This window comes from Lontra canadensis, unplaced genomic scaffold (genome assembly GCF_010015895.1).
Source record: "Lontra canadensis isolate GAN:19392208 unplaced genomic scaffold, GSC_riverotter_1.0 scaffold1, whole genome shotgun sequence".
Taxonomy (NCBI): domain Eukaryota; kingdom Metazoa; phylum Chordata; class Mammalia; order Carnivora; family Mustelidae; genus Lontra; species Lontra canadensis.
In genome coordinates, this window is record NW_022630995.1 from 111172832 (window position 1) to 111191385 (window position 18554).

Genomic DNA, 18554 nt, shown 5'->3' on the forward strand with positions numbered 1-18554 from the left:
ACACACATAACCAAGGGATTTTCTTTTTCTGTTTTTTTGTCTCTCCTTATTTGGAGCACACACGAATCTTACCTTTGTGAAAAAACATCCCTGTAAGGACTGCCATGTTGCAGTGCGATTCCATATCCTCGATCAGCAACCGTGTTCCCGATGGTGTAAAATGAGCAATCTGGGTCATTGATAGCCACATATTCCAACACGGCTGCATCCCACACAAAAGCATAATTTCCATATTTTACCTGTGAAAATACAGAGAGCAAAAGAAGAAAATAGGATTTAAGTTTGGAATTTTAAGTTATAGAGTTAGGGTAAGACATATTACAATTGTGTATATTTAATTGGATAAAAGGTCATAGGACTTATCTTTTTAAATACCTATTTTTTGAGAATTTGGCATTTGGTTAATTTATAGCTCTGTTCTGGAAATGTGATGAAGTTAGAATGTTAAATATATTTCCAGGCAACATAGTCTATAGTAAAATGACCCTTGAGTGGTAAATGTCACCTGGACTGGGAAAACAATAAATGTATGGAAAGAAGCCATGTCTTTGAGCTTCTCTGAGTGTAGTCATTCCTGTAATTGGTCTTTGGGGACCTGGAAGTAAAGCTTTTTTTTTTTTCCCTCTTAAGATTTTATCCATTTATTTGACAGAAAGAGAGATCACAAGTAGGCAGAGAGGCAGGCGGAGAGAGAGGAGGAAGCAGCCTCCTTGCTGAGCAGAGCGCTCAATGTGGGGCTTCATCCCAGGACCCTGAGATCATGACCTGAGGTGAAGGCAGAGGCTTAACCCACTGAGCTACCCAGGTGTCCCTCACTTTTGAAGTTGTTATAAGAGATACTGGCTCCTTTAGGCTACTAGGCTTCTAAGCTAGGTAGGCTTCTGTACCCACCCAATACAGGTATGATCTCCTTGAATGTGACCTATGTTCCAAATGAATGCTGCAAGTCAAAGTCACACTGAAGAAAAATAATCAACACTACCCTGTTGGCAAGATACATTTCCTAACTTCTGTTATTCTGAGGTAATCTGTTGCCAAGTGTGATCTATGGCAATTTTGAATATTTTGCCCACCTTTTGGTAGGCATTGCAACGAAGAACAAATAATTATACAATCTTCTCTATCATTATTTAGGGAACATAACTTTATTCTGAGTTGTTTACTTTTTAATGATTGTCTTTTATTTATAAGTGTGACTTCTTCCCCTAAACTACAAATGTATCAAAAATAAAAAGCAATTTTAATAAAATTAATTAAAAAATATTATATAGGGGAGCCAGGTGGCTCAGTTGATTGAGTGCCCAATTCTTGGTTTCAGCTCAGGTGGTGATCTCATGGGTCATGAGTTCAGGGCTACATAGTGCTCCCTGATCATCGGGAAGTCAGCTTGGGGATTTTCTCCCTCTATTCCCCGCCCCCCCCACCTCCAGTGCACACATTCTCTTTTCCCTCTCTCTCAGATAAATAGATCTTTAAAAAATATTATCTATAAATATAGAATTTAATGAGTTCATAAAAATAAATAGAACTAAAATTAAATCAAATATCCTGTTTGTTAGCTAGTTTGTTTGTTTATTATTTGAGGAGAAAGAAATTTCCTGGTAAATCTGATGAGGGAAAAGAGAAAAATTTCTTTTCAGAGAGTTCATTGTTTGTTATAGCAATGCTACTGATTTTGTATGCTGATTTTGTATTCTGCAACTTAACTGAGTTTACTTATTAGTTCTAGAAGGGTGTTTTTTTTTGTTTGTTTGTTTAGTCTTTAAGATTTTCTGCATATATGATCTTATCATCTGCAAAGAGAGATAATTTGATTTCTTCCTTTTTGATTTGGATATTTTTATTTCTTTTTCCTTTCTAATTGCTCTGTCTGGGACTTCTGGTACTATGTTGAATAGAAGTGGTAAGAATGGGCATAATTCTTTTTTCCTTTATAGCATCGGAATCAAGTCCTTAGGGGATAGGCTGCTTTCAGCAGGAATGTAGACAGGACAACCGATGGTTGACCAAGCACTGAGATATAACCTGCTCTTAAAAGCATTCTTTTTTAAATTTTTTTTTAATTTTTTTTTAAGAGAGAGAGAGAGAGAGAGAAAGGGGGAAGGAGGAGTAGAATGAGAGGGAGAGAGAGACTCTTAAGCAGGTTCAATGCCCAGTATGGAGCCCGATGTGGGGCTTGATTTCAAGACCCTGAGATCATGACCTGTGTTGAAATCAGCAGTTGGATGCTTAAGTGACTGAGCCACCCAGATGCACCTCTTGAAAACACTCTTATTCAGTCTTAGATTCTGTCTGGATTTCACAACTAGGATTCTGAAGTTCTCACAAAGATATTTTGTTCATGGATGGCTGTCAAATTGTTCTGTGAGAGGACCCCCTATTCCCTCATGCTGCTGATACTACTTCCTCTATCTGTAATCATATGTAAAATTTTTATCAACATGTATGCCTCATGTATACATGGGAGATACCCTGGGGAAAATGAGTAACTCAAAGAAGTGGCTTTAGAAATCAGGATTAAAAGCCATCTAGTTTGGAAAGTTAAGGGATGAGGGAAGTAGGCTTAGGTGAGAGTAAATCATATTTATGAAAGATGAATGGCCTTTGGTAGAATACATGGGAGTTGTGTTATTTTGTGACAATGTTTGTCTGGATGTGTGCCTCACTTTTAGTCTCTTCTCCTGGGATGAGGGTCATTCCCTGTTGATGAAACTCCCAGGGAGGGGATTTACGACACTTGATTTCCTTTTAGAGGATTTATGTTTAGGTCAATAAGGGTTATTTAGAGAAAGCTTCTCCCTGCATTTGCTGTTTTCAAGTGCTTCCAGCTCAAAATCATCAATATACCAAAATAGCATATTTTGGGGTGGCATATTCTGTTACCCTTAATCACTAACTTTCATATTTGCTTTTAGCCTCTTGGTTCTAAATCTATAGTAATGGAGAGATAGCAGTGACCCTGAAGCTTCCTCTAAAAACCTACTTTGGTTTTTGCTATTCTCTTCTTTCAAACAGCCACTCTGGACTTCTGGATCCCCTTGGACTTCTGTAGTCCTCAAGGGACCTTCCCAGTTGGGGACATATTGCTTTGCTGTTAGCAAAGTGTTCTAGCATTGCTGTTACTGCTTTGTGAACTGTAAAGCTCTATTTAAATGTATATTAACATCATCATTGCCATTATATACATGTTTCTAATAATTCTAATGTTACAAAGCATTATGAATTCATTTTTAAAAGGAGAACCATTAAAATAGTATGATTATAGCCTGTAGCAATATCAATGAAATGTTGCATAATAACCCAAACTATTTTAGCTTTTAAAAATATCCCCTTTTTTTTTTTTCTCCAACAACTAAAATATACAATCATTGTCTTTTGGATAGTTTTTAACTATTAGATTAAAACTATCTAGAAAATACTCATCAATAAAACCTAACATCATTTTCCAACAGAATAACAATTGAAGGTTTGAAATTTTCAATCCATCTGACTAGGTGAGGGATATTATTTAAAAATTGCAACTAGTCTTTGCTCTTGAAGTCATGTTTGGATAAGGAGCTACATTGTGGGGGCGGCTGGGTTGCTCAGTGGGTTAAGCCTCTGCCTCACCTCAACATCATCTTCTAGGCTTTTTTCACTGCACTAAAGATCAAATTCTGGGAGATAATTGCTATAGGAATATAAAAATATGTGAAATATGGTAGTCTTTGCCTTCAAGGCATACCCAATCTAGTCTGAAAAATAATATTTATATAAATAAAAATAATGCAACATAGTATAAGGCAAGAGCCAAAGAAAAGAATGCAACTTTTTTAATGCAATGTGATCACATTATTAAAATAAATAAAAGTTAAGCTTTTAAAAAACAAGTTGCTTATTACTCAGCCATAAAAAAGAATGAAATCTTGCCATTTGCAATGACATAGATGGAGCTAAGGAGTATAGTGCTAAGTGAAGTAAGTCAGCCAGAGAAAGACAAATACCATAGGATTTCACTAATATGTGGAATTTAAGAAACAAAACAGATGAACATAGGGGCAGAAAAAAGAGAGACAAACCATAAAACAGACTTTTACCTATAGAGAACAAACTGAGGGTTGCCGGAGGGGAGGAGAGTGGGAGGATGGGTTAAATGTATGATGGCTATTAAGGAGTGCACTTGTGATGAGCACTGGGTATTGTATGTACGTGATGAATCACTAAATCCTACACCTGAAACTAATATTACAGTGTATGTTAACTAACTGGAATTTAAATAAAACTTGGGAAGAGAAAATAAAACTTGTTTTAACTAAAAAAAAAAAGGAATGAATGAATATCTGATTTATATGATTTTTGGACCCCTGAAGCCTGCTGATTTTGTGACAATTGCTATCTGTTTCAGGTTTTCAGGATTAAAACCAAAGCAAAGCTTTTTAAAATTCAAGTAAAGACTGCAGTATGGAAATTTACTATTTTTGCTCAAATAAAAACCAAAAGGCCTGAGAATAACGTGGGAGAAATAAATTGTAACTTTGCACACTAAGCTGCTAACTTTTTTACAATTTAAACTAATGGTCAGTAGGGGATAAAGTGATTGTGAGTTACAGGCACAAAGAGTTATGATTAACCCAGAATCGATCTACAGTGGTCCTTATAATTCATTGCCCACATAAGTCCTTAAGATGGGATGGCTTTAATATTTATGACATATGGTTGTAGGTGGTGGCCTCTCCCACTTTGAACAAATTAATAATTTAGCATCATTCATCAATTCTTCTGAATTTATCTAGCAAAATAAATCATGCTCAAGTCCATACTTTAGTGCTTAAGACTGACTTTTAAAATGTATATGGCTTTGTTTACTGCTATCTTAATTGTTGGCCTACCATATTTTACCTGCTATTATTTTGAAATTTGAATTTGTGCAGCAAGATAGTCATCACAGGACACAAATTTCACAAGGAAGATATGAATGTTTTAAAAATAAATATCAGCTATTTATAAAATATTTTCTTTTAACCTAGAAAAGAAGCAGTATATCTACCTCTAAATTTTATCTTTGCCTCTCTTTTTTGACCCTATTGGAATACCATTTTTATAAAGTTTATTAAAGTATTTTGGGAATGTGGAAAACTGAATGCAACTACCTTACCCTCTACTGACAACTTTCTCTTGAAACAAATGGCCATTAGGGTCTAGAATAAAGAAAGATAGCAAGGCCTGGAGTTCTGGATAGTTTTGTGTGGGGAAAAAACTGGTAAATCTCTCCTTCAGGGAGGGTGAGTGCCTAAAAACAAAACAAAACAAAAAACCCCCCAAAACAAAACAAATCAAAACAAAAAAACAAAAACAGTTGCTCCTCCAGGAAAGTTTGGGGGAATGCTTGTTTCACAATTTGGATCTCAAAATATTTCTGCTCTCCTTCCTTAGATATTTGTTCCCATGAATATGTCTCTTCTGTTGCCTTTAAATTGACTAGAAAGGGATTGAATAGGTGGGCAAAGATCTCCCCTCATGGAGCCTGGGACAAACCAGAAGACTAGGAGAGCCCCAACTTCCTCCAGTTTCCTCAGGGGGGAGATGTGTGAATCACTTTTTTCTATACTACTAGCCCACAAGGAGAGAGGACATTTCAACTTCTGTAACAAGACTGACATTCCCTAGGATAATCCAATAATCAGAGTTGAGTTCCCATAAACTAACAAAGAAAAATGACAACTCAGAGTAAGTGCCACACTTAGAAAGATGAATCAGAACAAGTAGAACATATTCTGGGAAAATAGCATTGTGGAATTAGTAAGATTCTAACTAAAAAAAAAATAAAATAAAATAAATAAACAGTGTACTTAAGCAGATTCAGTTGTGAATCTAAAAAGATCTATGTGGCTACCAGCCGATACACCTACCTCAATTTCTCAACCATGAAACTGAACAGATGAATTGAAGGAGAAAGTGCTCATATGTCCCACAGGCTCAAATGGAAAGACTAGGATGACAACTGTCCCAATTGGGCTGGGAGGCCCGAGTCGTAGCACTGGAACCTCTACATCAAGGAGAACTTCCAGGTGTTTGGCAATGGGTGCAGAAAGTTGTTATTGGTGGTGGGGTACAAAATCCATACCACAACTTGAAAGATAGGGACTGAGAGTGACAATTTTTGTAGTAGGTGGATATGACATGGCTTATCTGCCTTCAACGGCAGTTGCCGTCAACATTTCTCCCCCTGACCACGCATGTTGGCAATTGTGACTTGCTGTTCACGATAATCAGTAATTCATTGTTATATCATTGCAAGTGCTGAGATGGAAGTGTGCAACTTAAGTGCACTGTAATCATGATTGCTAGTAGCCCTCTGCCTGTGGATTGATTGTTGTTCTTGGCATCAAGATGATGTTAATTTAATTTTTAACATTGTGAATACTGAGATGATTTTTTCTGAGTACAGATGATGAAGATGAGAGTGATTGTAATACTAATACCAGCACGATCCAAACATCTATGAAAAAGAAAGCTAAGTGACTGTTTTTTATTACAGGTGGTAGGACACAAATAACTGGAGTAGTGAGGTACGTGACCAAAGCAGCATACTGCATAATACGGAGAAAAGAATTTGGAATTGAGCATAATGGAAAAGGAAATGAGAAAGCACATAACAGAGACTGAATCTTACAAGTTGGGTCTGAGACAGGTAATAGTTCTAAATCGATCAAAAGTTTTTATGTCTTCTAAAAGGCGCCAATGTTCAGTTGAAGGTAGCAGCAACTAAATTAGTTTGGGTATACCACAGTGAACAAACACACATTATCATATTGTTCCCCTCATACCTCTCTGTTTCCTGATTCTGAGGTTTCTTTTTTTTTTTTTTCCTTTTTAAAATTGTTTGTTTATTTAGTTATTTATTATGTTCAAGCATCCAGCGTATAGTACATCTTTAGTTTTTGACTGTAGTGTTCAATGATTCATCAGTTGCATGTAACACCCAGTGCTCATCACTACATGTGCCCTCCTTAATACCCATCATCCAGTTACCCCATCCCCCACTCCCTTCCTTCTGTAACCCTCAGTTTGGTTCCCAGAGTCCAGAGTCTTTCATGGTTTCTCTCCCTCTCTGATACCTTCCCGTTCAGTTTTCCCTCCCTTCCCCTGTGGTCCTTTTTGCTATTCCTTATGTTCCACATAGGAGTAAAACCATTTGATAATTGTCTTTCTCTGTTTGAATTTTTTCATTTGGCATAATTCCCTCCAATTAATCCATGTTGATGCAAATGGTGAGTGTTCATCCTTTCTGATGGTTGAGTAATATTCCATTGTATATATAACCACATCTTTTTTTTTTTTTTTTTTTTTTACTATGGAGGCATTTATTTACAAATTCAGCTTTCAGGACTTGCTGTGTACATAGCCATTTTTTACAAATATGTCAGTAGTAAGACGAGTGCTGGGTATGAAGTAATTATCACACAAAGACTTACTCTCGCCTCTAACCAGAAGATTCAGATTCTTGTCCTTTGTTTTCCCAAGGATCATAGGAAGGAAGGATTCTTCAGAACTGATTGTTTTACTGTCAAATAATAGTCATTAGGTTGGTGATTGGTTCAAGAGTGAGTTATGGAAACCTCTGTAGTGCCCCCTGAGGGCTGTGGGTCAGGATAGCATCAGGGAAGCCCTAGGTCATCTTTCCAGGCACCAATTCTGTGCCAGCACTGAGAATTATTCAGAAGTTTTCTGCCCCACTTTTTCCTTTTTAATTCTCAACATACTTAAGAAGATAAGTTTGCCCAGAGCCCATGGGGTCCTTAAAAAAAGAAAATCTCTTCATTTTTAGGAACTTTAGTATCACTCACCACAGTCTCAAGGAAATAATTCTGCAAGTAGAAAGTGGTTGGAAAGTAAAATTCAGTGCCACTGAGTCCTCTAGCTATAGAGCAAAATTTTCCATATAACTCAACAGTTTTTTTTTGTGAAGACTTACATTCTTCTCAATTGATAGTAGACAGAGAGACTTAATGCTTCTCTTGAGTTTCTCCATTGACACATGTAAGTCCTTGGTCATATTTTCCAGGGATGGGTCATCCACCCCAAAGTCAGTCAGGTAGAGGTTTAAGGTCTCCTCTAGCTCCTCCATATTCTTATCACTGATCAAACCCTCAAAAGGCACAGGGACTGTAGCTGATGCTCCAGCCTTCAGGGCCTCCAGCCAGATCTGTTTCAGATAATTCTTCTTTTGGTCAATAACAGCTAGGTAACATTAAGGGGGTATTGCCTGAACATGTGGAGATTGTGGACTGAGAAGTTTCTCAGAGAGGTGGTCTCCAGGCTTTGGAAATCATAGGCAGACACATTGATGTTGGAGACTAAGACTTGAAGGTCACTCAATTGTTTTTTAGCAGGCATCTCACACAGTCATCATGGATCATTTGCAGGGTTGTATCCTTATGGAAGGTCTTGGGTTTACACATCTGTAAATTATGTAAATCACTGGCCACTTTAGTTTGAATGAAGTAGAACTTCTTCCCAATTTTTCTAATTGCTGTAGCCAGTTTCACAACATTTAGTGTAACACGTCCATCAGAGAGAATAATAAACATGTCATACTCACTCAATTTCATTTTCTCCAGATAATTCTCTGTTGGAAAGAACTCTATACCAGACAGGTCCCATAATGTCATATTGGGAAATTTTAGATGGTTATATGGAGTTCTCCGAGGGTTGTTTCCCATACCCCAGTGGGAGCAACCCTTTCTTCCTCATTCTCCACCCACTACAGGACATTGATGAAGCTGGACTTCCCTGACCCAGGCACCCCAGTCACAGCAATGTTCACTCTGACATTCTTAGTGTTCCTCAATGCATTACTGATGGCAGAAACCATTTCCTCATGGTCCCCCTTCTCCAGGTGTGATTCAGCAATCTTGAGAATTCCTGAGAGAGGATACTGCTTTCCATGTTGATGTCTTTAAAAAACTCAGGGATGGAGTTTTATATTAGAGGTTGAGGAAGAGGAGGACTGACCCATGGCTGGAGCCCCCACGACACAATTTTGCACCGAAGCTCAGAGTCCAAATGTAAAGACTCACAGCCCCACGTTTGGGTGTCAAATGATGAAGTTCTAGAATATATGTGAGGTTCGGTGGGGTGAGGTCCAGAGTGGATGACCAAGAATGAATTCTTCAGACATCTTTGGTGCAAAATGGTGGTATATTAAAGCGCAGGGGCAGGACCCATGGGCAGGAAGATCTGCTGCCCACATCTTCTTTATCCATTCATCTGTTGAAGGGCATCTTGGTTTTTTCCACAGTTTGGCTATTGTGGACATTGCTGCTATGAACATTGGGGTACATGTGCCCTTTTAACTACATCTGTATCTTTGGGGTAAATAGCTAGTAGTGCGATTGCTGGGTCATAGGGTAGTTCTATTTTTAACATCTTGAGGAACCTCCATACTGTTTTCCAGAGTGGTAGTACCAGCTTGCATTTCCACTGACAGTTTAAGAGGGTTCCCCTTTCTCCTCCACATCCTTGCCAATACTTGTTGTTTCCTGCCTTGTTAATTTTTGCCATTCTAACTGGTGTAAGGTGGTATCTTATTGTGACTTTGATTCTGAGGTTTCAAATAAAATATGCTGTGGTAAACAAAAGGATGAAATTTTGTTAACAGATGAATTGACCCTTTATAGTGTACACCTGATTCTTTCAGAATTAACCTGAATGATCACATTTTCTATAATAAAGTGAGGTGTCCCATAATGACAATGACAAAAAAATATTTTGTCTTACGTCTTAGATATTTTGATTTAAAAAATGTAGTGACATGAGAGACTCTTAACTATGGTAAAGAAACAGGGTTTCTGGAGGGGTGATGTGTGTTTGGAGGTAACTGGATGATGGGCATTAAGGAGGGCACGTGTAATAATGAGAGCTCAGTGTGATATGCAACTGAGGAATTAGTGAACTCTACATTTGAAACTAAGGATGTACTATATGTTGGCTTATTGAATTCAAATGTAGTGTCAAATCATCTTAATTTCTATGAAGATTTTAATAAAACTGTAAAGCATAGAACAAAAGTCAACTGATAATTTGTCCAAATACAGAGACCTTAAATCATCTATCTGCATATTCTGCAGATATTGCAAATGTAAATTTTGTCAAATTTCATTCAGTAGGTAAACTTATCAAAGAAAATTAAAAGATCTTATCTGCAAAATATTCTGTACACCTTGTATATAACACAGCGAAAGGGGCATGATTTGCTTACCTGGGATAGTGAAGCTTTCTTTATTTAAAATTTTGATCACTTTTCAGTTTTGTCAAAATGTGAGATGCATTTGTGAGAGTTTACTTAATAGAAATGGAAGGAGATATTAATTTTTCAAATATTGGATTGCTATAAAATCACATTTTCAAAATGTGAAACAAGAAGAATGAATGTTTATCTCTAATTTGGAGATATTTTGATGATAATAGTGAAGCAAAAGATTTCAGTAAAACAGAAATTTATGTATTTGTTCCAAAACTGATGATTTTTTAAAAAGAACCATAGTGTGTGGAAAAAGATGAACTGACTGCACCTGAGTTGTTCCATTTTATGTGTAGATTATGACAAAAACTCATAGGGAAAAATGACATGTTTTTTGAAATGAGACAACTTCAGAAAAATAATAAAAAAATGGAAAGTTACCAGGAAACAGAAAAGGCAGCCAAGTTAGAGAGGATTTTCTCAATCTCCTTATGAAAACTGTAACTTCTGGAATTTAGCATTGATTTCACATATTCAAATTACCTCTGTGCTTTAAAATCATTGTTAAGAAATAGAACTTTAACTTAGGATGACATCCCATGTGCTTCAGAGTGTTTAAAAATGATGAACATCCCCATAAATTTATAGATGCAAAGGTTGTGATTGGCAAAAAGCTGGTCTTTTCAAAGCAAACTTGTAGAGCCAAGGTGTATGGGAAGCTAGAACATAATTCCTACAAGTTAACACACCTGCTATTGCCAATAAGTAAGTCTGCGTGCTCAGACATTTTGTTAAGAGCATATTTAGCTTGATATCACACTGGAATGACACCAGAATCAGTGTAATATGCGCAGGGTTGCAAGTCAAAGTGAATTTTATGTTTAATTATATTTGGTTTCAACACTGTATAAAAGAAGGATGTTCTGAAGGTTGCAGGCGATTTAGAGAAGTATTATGGGAAAGGGAGATAGAAAGAGTAAAATTATTATACAGTATTATGTATTATGTACAGTACTATGACAGAAAGAAACGTGCCATTGTTGTTATTAAATATACTTAATGTTTAATTATATGCTTAATTTACTTATGTTTAATTAGTATTTTTGTATTTATTTCCTTTTTAAAATGTCTTATCATTATGCATCTTAAATATAGCCTAAAATTTAATACAGAATTTAAAGGTAAAAATAACTGCTTTGTTAGAGGACAAAAAGAAACCTTATTAAAGTATTTTTATATTTTATTACACATATCATTTAATTAATAACACTATAGTGGTGTTATATATATAAAATACCACATATAATATATAAAATACTGCATATAATATAATTATTACTATTTGACATCTAACTAGTCCTATTGTTTTGTTTAAACAATAGCATTTTTAATAAGAAATAAATAATACATAATTCCAAATAAATGCCTATTTTCATGTTTTTATGTTAAAGTAATAATGCATGTATATAATTCTTGATCACATACATATTACTATGTTTTTGATGTAGTGTAGCTGTGTTCTGGGTTGTCTCTCTAAAAATTTGGTCAGTATATTAGTAAATGTTGTTGGCATAATTAGCTATTTGTGAGAAAATAAAATCAAACTTTTTTCTAGCTCCCCCCAAAATAATTTACATTTGAAGTAAGTTCAAAATAAAATAGTAATAGCCCTGTAAGAAAAACTAGGGGAGCATATGCAATACATGTAAAGAAAGACTTTATAACTAACATAAGAAATCCAGAAAATATATAGGCAAAGCAATTTTTTTTACATGAAACAATGTGAAGTACCTTTGTATGGCAAGAGATATATGTACAAAGTGAACACCAATGGATTTACAAAAAAAAAAAAAGTTGGCACACAGGAGACAAAGAGTTAATATTTATAAATATACAGGTGTTCCTCTAACTAAGCATCCTCTATTAGAATAGAGGATGCAAAAGAATAATAGATAAAGCATCTGAAGAAGAAATTCTAAATAGAACAGAGATGTCCAACAATCATATGTAAAACACCCAAACTCATTAGTGATTAGGATAATACAAAATAAAATAACAATAAGCTACTACTTTATATCTATTGCTCTGAAAACATGTAACATATATTGATGGCAGAGATACATTGAAAAGTGTGTTCTTATACATTACTAGTGGAAATAAGAAAATGTCATGGCCTATTTCAAAAGTAACATCTGTTCAAATTGAAAAAATATAGATGACTTTGGCCCAGGAATTTCATTCCCAGGAATGTATCCAAGAGAAATAAAAAATTTAGATTAACGTACAAGGGTTCTCCATGTATTATTTATAGTGGCACCAAATTTAAAAAAAAAGTGGTAATGTTCATTAATCATAGAATGATGATGCATTTCTTCCATGAAACACTATGGAAACATTAAGAGGAATCTATTAGAAAAATCCAGGTTATCATGGAAGAATTTCTTTATTTTTTTTAAGATTTTATTATTTATTTAGAGAGGGAACTACTGAGTCTCTCAGCCTCAGTCTGAGCATGTAAATTGAAAATTAATAAGAGGTCCTTCTCCAAAGTTGAGTATTCAATAATCTAATAACATATAAAGTGCTTAGAAAAGGGTGTGGCATGTGGTAAGTTGTACAGAGAGAGTAAGAGTGAGCAGGGGAAGGGGCAGCAGCAGAGGGAAAGAGAATCTCAAGTAGACTCTGTGCTGAGCACAGAGCCTAATGTGGGGCTCAGTCTCATGATCCTGAGATCATGACTTGAGACAAAATCAAAAGTTGGTCACCCAGCTGACTGAGCCACCCAGGCGCCCCTCATGGAAGGATGTCTATGATATACTTGCAGAATGAAAAAGAGCAAGGTGCAGAAATTATTTATAATGCAATCTCATTTTAAAATCAACAATGACCCCCAAATTATATAACTATGTGGGACAATGTATAGACATACTATATTAATAGAAGTGTTTAGAGAAAAATATGGAATGATAAAACATATCTTGTTGTTTATTTGTCAAGGGTAGAAAAATTTATGGGTGGAGGTAGAGAAGGAGAGAAGAATGGGAGAAAGTCAAGCTGAAAAGTAAAAGGAAACCTAATGTTCTAAAAATGACACGTGTAGTTACATTTATACTTTTATGAAAATTATATACATGTATAAATATGTAATTAAAGAAGTTTTTTTTTAAAGTCGGGTTTATTGAGATCTAACTTACATATAGTCAAGTTTACCATTTTTAGGTATCCAGTAAAATATACTGAATAACAAAAACCTGAATTTTTTTATGTTTAGAATTTTTAAATGGCATCATTAACATATATAGTAAAACACTAGCCTTTGAAATGTATGATGATTTATACATTTTTAAGTACTAGGGTACTCATAAATACATACTCCAGTCGCACTGCTTTAATAACTGATTTATTTCTATTCATGAAGGGGGAGGCCATAGACATACACTTAACTTTAAACAATATGTTGATAAAAGATCAGAACTGTATGTTAATACAAAATGATAAAGGCAGAGGTTTGGAAGAAATCCAACATGCATTTGCTAGAATTGCTAGGTCTTGCCAACTATATGTCTACACTTTCCTTCCCAAACCATGCTCTCAACTGGTATGTGTGTACATGTTCTGAAAGTACATTAGGTAGACAATTTACTTTTGAAACTACATTGTAAAATAAAATAAATCCTAAAATGTGCATCCCAACTTTCATAACAAGTCAACTTTATCTCCAATTGGGTTCATTTTTTGGGATTCAGCTCTGATTCCTAATGCTTATAGTTTTTTAAATGGCTTATACGCTTTCTTGCCCTTGGTTCATTCATAATCATTTTCTTTTGATGGGAATGTTTTCCTATCCACTCTTTTCTTTCAGTCTTACTCTGTCCTGTTTTAACTTGTACTAATCCTTTCAAAATTGAGATCAATTTAGATGTCACTTATTCCTGGCAGTTTTTGACTTCCAGGCTTAGGTTAGTGTCCCTCCTATATGACCTCATTACACCTTGTATGTTTTCCTGTAACAGTCCTTTAGCGCACTGGATTATAATTGCCTCTTCATTTTGCTCAAGCCCATGTAGCTGGAAACTCTTGGCAGGCTGGGACTGCATCCTCACCCAAGTCCCATTGCCTCCCTTATGCCTAGCCTAGGCATATTATTAGGAGCAAGCACCTGATACATACTTCTTTTTTATGTAAAATTGCTTCGTTTCCTTTCTTTGGGTCACTAAGACCACCATACTTTGAACTCCCTATTCCTTCAACAATTATTATATTCCAATTCTCCAACATTGATGAGAAGGACCAAATAAGGACAGAAAGTTGTCACAGCTCAAAAATTCTCCCATATACAAATACATCATAGTGTTCTCTCAATATAAAGGTGTATAAGTAATGTAACATTATTACATTACACCATCTTCTGTGAAGTGTATAACTCCAGACTCATCAAGTTATAGGTATGACTCAGACATCACTGTTCAATAGAATGTTTTGAAATACTGGCAGTGTTCTACATCTCTATTGTCCAATATGGTAGTCACACTAGCCACATATGGCTACTGAGCACTTGAATTGTGGCTAGTGTGACTAAGAAACTGAATTTTAAATTTTATTTAATTTTAATCTACTTACATGTAAATAACCATATGGCTGGTGTCTATAATAATGACACCAGTAATAGGAAGGTATTTACTTCTATGAAGGAGTATGACTTTGCATTCTCCTAGAATCACTAGGGAAATAGCCATTTTCGGCATTTAACCATAGATGGCCTCAGATTTCTACTTAACTCCTTCATATGTATATGTTATTATTCCCAATTTCATCAAAGTCATCTTGAAGGCAGAGAATTTTTTTTTCTAGACTCACTGTACAAACAATACTTAACTGAATTAGTTGCTTCAAGAAGGAATATTTATTTGAGAGTTAAGGAAAAGATTTAGCACTTGGCTATTGCTTAATACTAAAAAGTCCTGTGTAATGTCACAATCCTCCCTAAAAACCAAATGGGAAGATTTTCTTATAAAATGAAGTGGAAAATGAGTAAACTAACTCTTAGATTAAAACTTGGTCCTGGTGATATCACTCACTGCTCATGGCAGATTTTAAATTACTAAATTCAGCATTTTCACATTATTTCTTTGTCATGTTGTGGAAACATGATGACATTTCAAGATGATGGTAGTTCACAGTCTATTACACATTACAGAAGAGCATTAAAAAGGAATTTATATGGTGATCAGTTGTCACAACTCAGTATCACACCAACCTCTTGGGCCAGCAGTGAGAAAAATAAAGCTGTAATATAACAGGCTTATTCTTAATAATTTGGTTACCCAAAAAAAATAGAGTTTTTTTTTTTTTTTTAAGAGAAGCCAGAGAGTTTTTTTCATCAATTTGGATCAAACTCTATAAAGTGGCTTTATGAAAAAATTATCATCATAAAGATTTACAGAGAGGCAAACAAAGAAAGAGCACAAATTTTGGTCAGAAATGAAACAGAATCCCAGTAAGCATTTTATAAGAAATGCTTTTGAAGTTTCACTGAAGCTTTAAAAATACAGCCAAAACTCATGTTTTGGTTGGTTTAATCTTGTACAGATTCAATTACTGTTCTTTCTTGTAGATGAACTTTTGGAAACTACCAGCATGTAAAAACAATTCAGCACTGGGATTGGTGTTATAGGGATGCCTTAGCTAAAAATGGTCCTCAGTTTTTGGAGCAGTTCCCAATTTATGAAAAAGGTAAAGAAGGAGGAAAGGAAATAAGCTTAAGGAACAGGAATGAAGAAAAAGGCATGAAAATTCTAGGACACCCACATTTCTATGGTATGATAATATGATGATAGAATGATGTGCATGTGGGGGGATGCTGAGTCAAGATCTCCCTAGAATAGGTATATTCTCTGTCTTTAATTCTTACAATCTGGCTATGCTAGATTTAATCCAAATAATTTAATCCTATCCAAACCAAAATCATGCTATATTTAACCCAAATCCAATCCAAATATCATAGTACAAACAACTCTAACATTTTTATTGACAGAAAATTTATATATCACAAAAAACACAAATCTTAAATGGCTAATTGAGTAAGTTTTGATTAAAAATACACATGTGAATCCACCATCCCAATTAAGATACAGAACATTTCCATCACCCTAGGAATTTTCCTTGCCCTCTTTAAATAAAAAAAATTTTAAAGATTTTTTCTTTTATTTAATTTTAATTTAATTTATTTTTCAGTGTTCCAAGAGTCATTGTTTATGCACCACACCCAGTGCTCCATGCAATATGTGCCCTCCTTAATACCCACCACCAGGCTCACCCAACCCCCTACCCCCATCCTTTCCAAAACCCTCAGTTTGTTTCTCAGAGTCCACAGTCTCTCATGGTTTGTCTCCCCCTCCAATTTCCCCCAACTCACTTCTCTTCTTCATCTCCCAGTGTTCTCTGTGTTATTCCTTATGCTCCACAAGTAAGTGAAACCATATGGTTTTAAAGATTTACTTATTTATTTGAGAGAGAGAGTATATACACAAATGGGGGTGGGGGACAGACAGGGAGAGAGGAAGAGAGAGAGAGAATCCTCAAGCATACTCCTTGCTGAGTGCCGAGCCTGACATGGGGCTCCATCCCAGGACCCTGAGATCATGACCTGAGCTGAAATCAAGAGCCAGTTGGTGAATCAAACTGAGTCTCCCAGGTGCCCCTTCTTTGCCCTCTTCCAGTCAAACTTCACCACAGTTTGGATTTGTATCATCATAATAGATTAGCTTTGCCAGTTCTTGAAATTCATACAAATAAACCAAAGGGTTGTACTCTTCTCTCTGGCTTCTTTCAACAATACAGTGCTTTTGAGATATATCCATATTTGTTTGTCATAAATAGTTCTTTCATTGATTATTTCTTGTAATACTGTGGCCTGAATAGATCATAACTTGTTTGCCTATTGTCCTGTTGTTGGATATTTGGATTGCTTCCTGCTTGGAGCTATTACAATAAAGCTGCTGTAAACATGATTGTATGTCTTTTATGGATGACAGTTTTAATCTCTCCTGGGTAAATACCCAAGATTGGAACTGCTGGGTGATAACTGACTCTCTCAGCTTGACTTTTTTCACTCAGCATAATCTCTTCCAGTCCCGTCCATGTTAATACAAAAGTTGGGTATTCATCCTTTCTGATGGAGGCATAATACTCCATTGTACATGTGGACTATATCTTCTTTATCCTTTCATCCCTTGAAGGGCATCTTGTCCCTTTCCACAGTTTGGTCACTGTGGCCATTGGTGCTATGAACACTGGGGTACAAATGGCTCTTCTTTTCACTACATCTGTATCTTTGGGGTAAATACCCAATAGTGTAATTGCAGGGTCATAAGGAAGCTCTATTTTTAATTTCTTAAGGAATCTCCACACTGTTTTCCAAAGTGGCTGCACCAAATTGCATTCCCACCAACAGTGTAAGAGGGTTTCCTTTTCTCCACATCCTCTCCAACACTTGTTGTTTACTGTCTTGTTAATTTTGGTCATTCTAACTGGTGTAAAGTGGTATCTCAACACGGTTTTGATTTGAATCTCCCTGATGGCTAATGATGATGAACATTTTTTCATGTGTTTATTAGCCATTTGTATGTCCTCTTTGGAGAAGTGTCTGTTCATATCTTCTGACCATTTTTTTGATGTGATTAACTGTTTTATGTGTGTTGAGTTTGAGGAGTTCTTTATAGATCTTGGATATCAGCACTTTGTCTGCACTGTCATTTGCAAATATCTTCTTCCACTCCGTGGGTTGCCCCTTTGTTTGTATGTAGATTTTGTGGTTCTTCCTTCTGTGGCTCTTCTCTCTGGGATTCCCTCTTAATTTTCAGCTATCTTGGCAGCCCTGAACTCGACCTTATGACCCTGCAAGCCTATAAAACTGAAACTTTTTTCTTGAGTTTTAGCTGCCCTGGAAATGTGCTCAGGGAGAAAACCATATAAATCTCTTTTTGTTCAGTTGCCTTCTTTCAAAGGTCATATCCTTTACAGTTTCTGTCAGCTTTTGTGAGAGAGTTAGTCTGATACAAGATACTCGGCTAATACTGGAATTGGAGTTTAACTTTCTTTTTTATGTCGATAATCACATTGTTTCCCAGCAGACTGATGGAAGCAAATAGAAGCCATAGTTTTAGGATTATTTTATCACAATCTTAAGTGGAAGTGAAATTTACTTAGGAGAAAATTACATGGAGTTTCAATGATGATAAAATTAGTTTCATGAGACTTATGTAATCATCTAAAAGCTTTTTTCACTTAAAGAAATGCCTGCAATTTACTTGTAATCTATTTACCTGAAGTA

At 35.6% G+C, this 18554-nt stretch overlaps 1 protein-coding gene across 5 annotated transcripts in view; it reads right to left on the reverse strand.

The window, feature by feature from the left end:
- Positions 1-18554, reverse strand: part of GRID2 (glutamate ionotropic receptor delta type subunit 2) — a 1456428-nt gene that overhangs the window by 146004 nt on the left and 1291870 nt on the right. For all 5 annotated transcript variants that reach the window (XM_032861590.1, XM_032861599.1, XM_032861608.1 and 2 more), the window contains one exon: positions 73-239. In XM_032861590.1, the coding sequence (XP_032717481.1) occupies positions 73-239 (167 nt within the window). The remainder of the gene's footprint in view (positions 1-72; positions 240-18554) is intronic.